The sequence below is a fragment of the Diabrotica undecimpunctata genome, chromosome 5 (genome assembly GCF_040954645.1).
Source record: "Diabrotica undecimpunctata isolate CICGRU chromosome 5, icDiaUnde3, whole genome shotgun sequence".
NCBI classification, from domain to species: domain Eukaryota; kingdom Metazoa; phylum Arthropoda; class Insecta; order Coleoptera; family Chrysomelidae; genus Diabrotica; species Diabrotica undecimpunctata.
The window spans coordinates 127,850,359-127,860,703 of record NC_092807.1 but is presented as its reverse complement, the minus strand read 5'-3'; the positions used below and the strand labels follow the sequence as shown (position 1 = coordinate 127,860,703).

At 32.6% G+C, this 10,345-nt stretch overlaps 1 protein-coding gene across 1 annotated transcript; it reads right to left on the bottom strand.

The window, feature by feature from the left end:
- Positions 1-1,811: 1,811 nt before the first annotated feature.
- On the bottom strand, positions 1,812-2,213 carry LOC140442471 (uncharacterized). Its single transcript, XM_072533541.1, has one exon. It carries the CDS (start codon positions 2,211-2,213, stop codon positions 1,812-1,814), a length of 402 nt encoding a protein of 133 aa, XP_072389642.1.
- Positions 2,214-10,345: the final 8,132 nt, after the last annotated feature.

The following is a 10,345-nucleotide window of genomic DNA, read 5'->3' as shown; positions in this document are numbered from 1 at the left end:
TCCTTCCTAACGTCTCTGCAAACCTGCTGCACTAACCAAAACACCTGATGCACTTCTCCAAAAACTCAACTACTTATTAATGACGCAAGGACCTCCTTTTGTCAACTTGATGCCGTAAAACTAATTTCACAAATCTTCACAAAATGCCAACGGAAGATACAAGGACCTCTTTTAATCTACTTGCTATCTCCTTCGGCAAAACTATTCAATTCTTTTCACAATGCCGGTATCCAACTCACGAACCACACCCTATTTTAAGACAAACGACTGTTTCCTTCGATGACCAAATTATAACTGACTTCTCCGTTTCTCATGATCGGCTCACAAATTCCCATTTAAAAACGACCGTCCAATCAAAAGCTCAAATTGTGTTTACCATGATTTTGGAAAAGCCTAATTTCGGTTTCAGAGAAAAACTAAATAGCATACTTTAAAATTGGTTCTGTTTTATATATATATATATATATATATATATATATATATATATATATATATATATATATATATATATATATATATATATAACACAAAATAAAAAAAAATTAAAAAGTTTTATGCCGAACTCTGTATCATTATGTCGTTCAAATGGGTATGAATCGTTCAAACGAATCCAAATAGCATATATCCAAATATTGTGCTTAAATAAACGCTAAATTGTCAGCAAATGTTGTAAAAGTCGAACAGAAAGTAATATAAATTTATATGTTGGATTTATATAGTGCTTTGATGTAGTGTGACGTAGATAATTAAGATAGCATATATGGAAACTGTGGTGGAGCTTTTTGTAAAACAAACCACATAAAATGATATAAATGGGTAATTAGAATATTTGAAGAGAATTTCAACATTCATTATGAAACTACTTTCATGTAGAGGAAACTGGGTAACAGTGGGACAAAAAAGTCAAATTTGAAAATTGCTCGGTTTTTTTAGTTTGTATTTGACATATAAGGTCAATCTGTCATTGGCTCAGTGTTACCCATGCATGGGTAACACTGAGACAGTATAATATTGATACAAAAGAAAACATAAAAAAAATTAAGCTACAAAACATTTATTTATATGAAAAAATAAAAAAAAATTAAGTTACAAAATACTTATTTATTAAAAAAATAGTGATCGGAATTAACGTACATTTATTAAATTGAAATTTATCTTGAATGAGAAAAATGAATTTTGCCGTTTAGTATGACCATAACAAATTTGCCTTGGCAATATCATCATAATGTCTTTTACTAAAATTGTAGCAATATTTGAAGCTATGTACATACATACAATAAAGTAGCTTTCCGATATAGAAAACTGGTTTTGATTTAGTGTTTTCTGGTTTAAATATTACCAGAACATAATAATCGATCCTAGGAGTTCTTGATAAATCTTCAAAAGCTGTTGTTATTGCCCCTATATTTTTTGGCTTTTTATTCTGCCTTTCTTCCAGCTCTCAAGTTTTTCTAGAGTATCAGTAGCTATCATGCTTTTTCCCTTTCTTCGGATTTTGGATGTTTCTTTTCTAGGTTCAGCCTTAGGAATCTCTTACGGAGTTATACAGCTATTTTATTCTCTAGCTTCTTCGTAAACTGAATAACGAGGTGGGGTTTGGTTACCAATTGGCAACTGACGTCCATAAGTGACGGAGCATGGCAAAAAGTCGATGTCTGTGAATATTTCCCTGTCAAATGGATATATTGTACATTTTTTAAAGGCTGAGGTACTATTTCCTAGAGTCCTTGCCTTCAGGTACGCTTCGCCCACACAATATGCAACTTCATAAATAGTAACTGGCTTTCCAGGATGATGCATTATCCAGCTATCTATGGCAACATTATAAGCCAAGGCTTGAAAATACCAACATCCAAAGGTTGTAGCTTATTGGATAAATGTGGTGGAAAAGTAACAATGGTAACACCATTTTCCTTAGCAAGATTTATAACCTGAATAGAAAGGTGACTCTCATGATTGTCATAAAGCAAAAGACTTGGATTTTGCTTTGAACTGGAGGTTTCTAGAATGAAGTGTTCTATTATTCTCAAAAATAGTCCAGAATTGATGCACCCGGTCGGAGATGCGAGTCCTAATGTACCAGGTGGGGCACCAGCAATCATGTGCTCCTTAAAATGAACACGTGGAAAAACCATCGCAGGTGGTAAATGATTTCCTGCAGCACTTACAATTACACATTTTGTTACAAGCATGCCTTTTTCTCCACTCGTCATTTTATTGACTTGCTTTACTCCTTTTTTAGCTAAAACTTTCGATGATTTTTGTATAGTCACTGTAGCCGTTTCGTCAAGGTTGTAAATACGTGTTCCGTCGCTAAATCTTTTATTGCGTTTGATCGCATTGGATAAATTATCGAAGAATGTTGTGCTTATTAAAGGATATAGCCCGTGATGGACATCCTTCGGGCGTTCTCAAAGTAATATTTGGTTTTCTTCTTATAAAATTTCGCATCTATTCCTCTCCAGCCATTTTATTAAAGAACACTGCAGAGGCGTCTTCAAACTGTTTGTGAATGCCAATTGGTGGGCCAGTTTTCTGCAATCACTAAAAGATAATCCATAAAACATCTGCGATCATTTAATAATGTAATCAGCAGGATATTTTCTTGATCGGTACCAAATATCATATTTACTGCGTACTTATTCGCATATAATAGCATATAAAAGCATATCGAATAAATCCTTCTTCGCTGGACTTTCTTTTTTGCACATATCTAACAAAAAATAAATATTGCAACTATCTGTAGAGCATTATTAAGCACAATTAATTACCTAGTTGGGGTTTGGAAACTTATTTGTTCCTTTCTTACTACAGATCTAATGCTGTGGCCAGTTAGTACAGCTTCAACTGCCCTTCTCATAGTTTTTTCTGAGAATGTTCCATGATTTGTCTTCCTAGGTGGATTTTTGGACATTTTGAAGAGTTTATTTAGGTACATGTACTAGAAATTTTAGAAAAAAATACAAATTGTAATTTTCTATAATATCTGGGTAACAGTAAGATATGTCTCAATGTACCCCGTCTCATTGTTACCCATTTGCCATAAAATTTAAAAAATATTATTTTTATTATTAGAAAACTTAGTTTGCATTACCAAACTATGGCATTATGTTTATTAATCTACACACGATGTCATAGTAATACTAAAAAGATCCTAATAATTAACATGCTTTTATAAAAAAATCTCAGTTCCTTTTTTATTTTACTTAGTGCACACCAAACACACTCAATCACGATATATGCTAAACTGAAACTGCACGGCCGCCGAACATATTAGAAATCGGTAGAAATCACGTGGTGAAAAGGAGGGAAGATATTTCAAGTGTTTCACTGTTACCCAGTTTATAAATTTTTTAAAATCGTAATAATTTGAACTCCTAGTACTTAATTTTGTTTTTTTTGTTTTTTTATTTAAATTAAAGTGTATGTGACATCTATGGTCATAAGCACGAGTTACGATTTACATGGTAATATATAAATTACAAAATAATGTAGTTAACATTTAACATAAAGAGAAAATAATAAAAACTTATAATATAACATTTTTATATTTTGTTGAGCAGTTGACATTTCTCGAGGAATTTGATAACCTTGTTGATTTGGTCTGTGCTGTTTAGGACCTCTTTGAAGTTAGTACTGACATCGAGCTGTTGGCGTATTTTGGCATAAAAAGGGCATTCTATAAGTATATGCCTGATTCTGAGAGTCGTATTGCAGTGCTGACTTTTTGGTTGTGGAGATGATGTCATCAAGTAACCATGAGTTAGACGGGTATGTCCTATCCGCAAACTCCGTATGATTGCCATATTTTTTCGAGATAAACTGGGATAGGTAAGAAGGTTTACTGAGGGTTTAATTTTATGGAGCGCTGAAGTAACATTATTTCAGTGAATCTGCCAGGTGGATAGATTTAGCTTCTTCAGTCTAGCTTTGAGATCGTTGCAAATTTGTATATTCATAATGGTGTCCGTGGATGATGTGGCGTTTTTGGCAAGGCAATCAGCTTTTTCGTTACCACTAATACCAACATGGAATGGTACCCATATCAGAGTGATAGTTGTATTTTGATTTAAAAGTAGCTGATATGTGTCATGAATATCTTGGACGATAGGATGGTTGATGGATATAGCATTAATGGAGTGTATAGAGGAAAGTGAATCACAGCATATGGTTATGTGTGTATTTGGATATTGTTGGGCATATTTGAAAGCATGTGAGATAGCTAGTAGTTCACCAGTGTGGATGCTACACCAAGAAAAAATTTTAGATAGTTCGATAGGCTGTTGTACAGTGGTTACAGGATATCCAACACCACTTTCAGTCTTTGACGCATCAGTGTAAAGAACTATGTTATATTTATTTCTGTTTATAAGTTCTGGAAAGAGAATTCTTAATGTCCTAAAACTGGTATTTTCTTGTTAAACTTGGTGAGGAAAGTACTTAATTTAACATTATGCAAATAATGATCTTCTGCATTCGATGATTGTGAAATTTTATAAAGATTTAATTTGGCAATATTCATGGTATACTCGGTTCGCTATCTCCAGTCCGAACTGTCTAATGAATTTAGTAATTATTTTTTTGCGAAGTTAGTTACTCTTTGACAGACTCGAAGTGGCTGGAAATTACTATACAACAAAGCACACGTACTTATAGCCAATATTAATAGTAAACAAACTAAATAGTATATAAAATAGAACTTTACAAATTACCGACAATCAATATTTATTTGTTTGCACCATATATAATAAATAGTTATGTTAAATTATAACAGCTAAAATATATATTTTAAATATATACTACCCAAAATGTTATGGGTTTAGTATAAACTTCCATTATTTAGAATAATTCCTCTTTTTTCAAAGAAAGAAGTCTACAATACCTAATAGTATACTTGAGCTATTAATACTGAGAAGTAGGAATTGTTGTGTTATAGGTTTCCGACAATGAATCTGTCAAAATATGCTCGAGCTAAGCAAATGGAGTATATTGAATATACTGTATAGTATATTACTTGAGAAAAGCACTATTTGACCGTAGTTCAGTTTTTATTATACATGGAGAAAAACCGGAACTGAAGAAGTTAAGTTCTGTGTGTGAACTGATGCAATTTTGTTAAATTTTTCGGCTATAAACAAAACTTTTATATCTAAAATTTGAAAAATATAGTTGATGGAATACAGTGAATCGTGAAATAATGTTATAACCCCTTAAAGTGAGTTGTACATTAATACAACAGTAATACAACTAGAAGTAACAGCCCTCAAGTTTCATATGTTGCTGCTGCCAGATCTATACTTAAAACTACGTATGCAAAGAAAAAGCAGGGTACAATGTTTCATATAACTGATAAAACTCTTAAATTATTTGATTACGTCAAATCAATTGGAAATATTATTGGATCGAAAAACATCCGCTTCGCTTAGATAATCTCGAACAACCGATTGTGAATTTACCTACACAATATCAAATTTGTGGACCTATTACTCACAAATAATCCTGTTGTTCGCATAAGAGACGAAGACCACACTATAAGAAGACTAGTAATACCAGCTGAACGTCTAGTTTTACCAAATATATGTGAATCTATTACACATGAGCTTATCGAATCAGCACTCAAAGATTATGGCCTATAGATTGCTTTATCCATCATCTTCCTGAGGTTAGGAATTCCAGGAGTCAAATAAAACCATATTGTTGTCTTCCGTAGGACCAAAAAGTCATTTCCAATTTTGTGGCAAAAATCCATAATTATTCCTGTTAGGTAACAAGGCAAAATAAAAGACTTCTGTGATCCCTAGAAAAAATATAAAATAACAAGTTTAGCACAATCAGGTTTTAGATTACATCGAAGTATAGCAAACAATCTAGCAATGCTCCAAACATTAATAACGCGTTTCAGTGCAAACAAGACGGAATAGCTGTTTTGTTTGATATCTAAAAAGCATTCGATACTCTGTATATGCCTCTTTTCTGTTCCTCAAGGGTCGGTATTGAGTCCTGCACTTAATCCTCCTTGAGTTTTAAACAATATATGTAAAAAACTAAGCTTTTAGTCAAGTTTGCACTTTAAGCAGATAATTTAATAATTTTCGAGGCAAAGACAGATGTGACTTGCAAGCTACTTCAGAATGCTACTAACCAATTGCCTGAATGGACTTCAGTAAGTGGAGCGTACTATAAATCCTAAAATTACCATAAATGGTACTTGTCTACCTGCTGTAAAAAATATGCGGATTTAGGACTCACATTCGACAGTAAACTTACTTAGAAATACCATTTAGAAGATCTCAAAATTAAGTGCATGACAAATCTTAACATACTAAAAACTCCGTCTAATCATCATTGGGGTGCAGACGAAAACTCCTTGCTTCAGATTTCTAGATGTCTTATTCGTTCTAAAATAGACTACTGCAGTTTCAGTTATATGTCAGCTAGCTCTTCAGATTTAAAACTTCTTAATTCTGTACACAACACTGCACTTCGAATCTGCTTTGGAGCCTTCAGGTCGAGCCAAGCAAAGAGTTTATACAGAGAAGCTACTGAACGTCCCCTCGGTATATATATATATATATTAAATAAAAAAATCGGTTGCCTGTAAAGTCGGTTTTACGGGCGAAGATTTTACGTGACAACGTCTTTTTCTCGGTAGAATATTTATTGATATGAATATTATTAAATTGCACAATAGTTGTTTGCAGTTGAAACGCGCTGTTTCTTCTCAATCGACTGAATTACGATTGATTGCAGAGTGACTTAAACTAATAATTTACTTAACACTATCAACATTTGTTGTCAATAGTATGACATAACCTATAAACTCAGTTTCTCAACTTGTGTGTCAATCTAACAATTAATCAATCAATCATAGTTTACGATAATGAAATATTAGTGTACAATTATTTACCTTTATTGTTGTAGTTGTTGTAAATGACGAATCTAAGCACTCCACATTTTCACTACAGACACAGCTGACGATACTTTAACCACACGTGTGAACTTGTATTATGACGCTTTCTCGGTTTTCCAACGCCAAGAACGCTCGAGAAAGACAGAGACACAAGCACGCACCGATTCAACGCGCCTAATTCTCTAGTTCTGCGCGCGCAGCGGACTGATCATGTTTGAGTGGGAGAGAGACGCAAGGCATTCGCCGGTCCGGCGGGCCTCTCTCTCGTTCGGTGACTCATCGTAACAGACGTGAGCGGGCGTTACACTTTTTCATGAGTGACTCCGAGCCACAACCTAATTTAAGACGTTGTCACGTCAAAAAAATTTAAATTAATTTTTCGAAATATGTCTGCTTCCATGTTTTCTAATCTATACAGCTTTTGTTTATTCAAATATAGTATGACTGTAAAAACATTCCTCCTTAATGATTTTGTAGATAATAGATAAATGGTATTATTCAAATGTATATACATAGTATTGGAAAACACAAAAGACACTTCGGTGCCATTTGAAGTCGAGTTCAAACACCCAGTAATCACTTTGGCTGTGATTTAGAATTGCATTCTTATTTCCGAGGCAGTAACGGTCGAGCTCCAAAAACTACAGGTCTTAACATCAATTCAGGAACATTGGTTTTCAATTCAGTGTCGTTTTATTTCTAATATAAAGGGTTATTTATATTTGCATTTTATACTTTAAAAATAATAATCGTAACATACACACTGGTAATCTGAGTGTATTTACTACGAAATTTATGACCGCTAAAATACTAGTTATAAAGGAATGCAACAGTTCAGAATTTCTTAGAAAATAATTTGATTGTTAAAGGTGACTCTGTTACTCTGTTATATATATATATATATATATATATATATATATATATATATATATATATATATATATATATATATATATATATATATATATATATATATATATATATATATAGGTATCTGGGATGAGTAATTTTCCCCTTAGAGGAAGTGTGAGCTGTATGGCGAAATGTGGAATAATGATAATAATACTTATTATTCTATCTACTACTGGTGTTATTCCCAAAAACCTTCTAGCGAGCATAAAACAGATGGGTCTAAATGAATATCTTTATAAGGCCATGCAGAAAGTTGTACTCCTCGCACGTCCAGATGTGTACGAAAACTGCCTAAGATTAAGATGCATACCGGACCACTGGAATACCCTTTTTCTCCAATGACGCTACATCTTAAATCGAACCTTGGCCTACTTCAAACTAAGCCTCCAAATAGCTGAAATACAGCAAACATAATTCTCATTTATAAAAAAGATAGCGAAGAGGATATCAAAAACTACAGACCTCTATGTCTACCACCAATCATATACAAGAGGGCAACCTGGCATTAGAGGCACGAGAGCATTACAGGCTGCACAGTGAAGAGGGCAACCTGGCTTCAGAAGTGGATTTAGTACTCTAGATTATATCCAAACGCTTCGACAACTAATTAGTTGAGCTAAAGAATATGAAATACCGCTAACATTAACCTTCATAGATTTTGAGAATTCTTTCGATTCTATACATTTTAAGACAGTAATATAAACTTTGACTAACCAAGGTATTGACAAACCGTACATAAAGGCTTTGGCAAATTTATACAGATGTGATATTGCTGTTGCAGGTTCTTCCTTTGTGAGAGATATTCTGTTGTTCTAGTATTAACACATCAGCAATTGTTTTTAGCCTGTTACTAGTTAGTATTTATTTATCAACAACAAATTGAATTTGTGGTTAGCTACTCATTTTATTTAAAAATAGTTCTCAACTTTCTTGTAAATATATTTAAAAAAAATTTGTTAACAATTATTAACGTTAAAATAGGTAAAAACCCACCACTGTTAATCTATTATTAGAAGTACAGTCGACAATTTGTGTCACGAGTTGAGAGAACTGAGCTTTATTTAAAGATATTGATTCTTAAAATCCTTTACAAAATAAAAAAATATAGCAGCTAAATTTATCTTTGGAGCCACAAAAAGACTCTTTATTCACAAGGATATTTATTTTTCTACAGTTTTTTGTCGTAGTGGAGTTTCTGTTGGGCAGAAAGGTATGTACATTATTGTGTAGCCTTTGTTTTGTTTACATTTTCTTGTTCGTTCCCGAGTTATCGATATACTATACAGTAAGGAATTATTATGATCAGTTACAAAATTTTTCACATATGCTGCTACACAATTAAGGTATGCCAATTTGTTTTGTTACATTGTTGACATAAATAGCTCCAGAATTGTCATTTGTGTCATATGAAACATGTATTAGTGGTGATTGTGAGCTAAAAAAATTTTATCAGTTTGAATTGTGAAGATATTTTTAAAAAATATTAATTTTTAAGAATAAAATTATAATGGGTAAGGCTAAAGATATCCCTGAAACTAAAATAGTAGAGATAAAGACACTTTTATGGAATACAAAGCTTTCTCAACGTCAAATAGCTTAACAGTACCAAGTAGCGATACCATTAAACCCCTCACTCATCAACGTGCCCAAAAAAGTAGTCGAAAGCGTGTCACTACACTCAATGACGGGAGAGAAATGAGGGATATCTTCATAAACAACAGAAAGAAACCACGAAAAATCCTTATAGAACTTACTTGTGACGCTGAAATGTCAGTTTCTGACATCATAATCCACAGTAGGCATGCTGAGCAAGGTTTTAAATCATGTTACCCTAACAAAAAACCAAACTTGACCATAAAATATTAAAAAGAGACAGCAATTGGCCAAAGAACACCAAAATTACCAATTGAGTCTAGGCAGTCTAAATACTAGACACATTTTTAATGAGCACTTACTTCAAACACAAAAAAGGGCATAAGGTAACATGTCTAACACCAAGGATTAACTGAGGGTAATCAAAGAGATTATATTTTAATTTAAAAAAAGTAGAGAATAACAATTCAAGATGTAGGGTCATATCAGAGTACAAATGAAGATTCTGACGTCTTTCTATGAAAATAATTAAAGACATAAAGCAATACCCAAAAAGAATAAAGTAGAATGTAGGGAAACTAAAGTCAGATATTATGTAGAAAGATTATTCTAAAGAGTAAAAAGCAAATTTAAAAGTCACAAACACTAACAATATAGAAAAAATGTGGAAAAAAAATAAAAATTCATATAAAAAAAATAAAAATTCATATTTTTAAATCAGCAGAAAAAGTAGTAGGATATAGAGAAAAAAAAGACAAAGAGAATAGTACGAAGAAAACTGCGAAAGAGCAACCAGCGAAAAAAACTAGCACAAAAGAAATGACTAAAGAAAGAAGCAAGAAAGACTCAAACAAATGCTATACAAATATTAAAAAGGAATGAAATGATGAACTTATATAAGTGTTGAAAATAAATAGCAGTGTAAAGCTA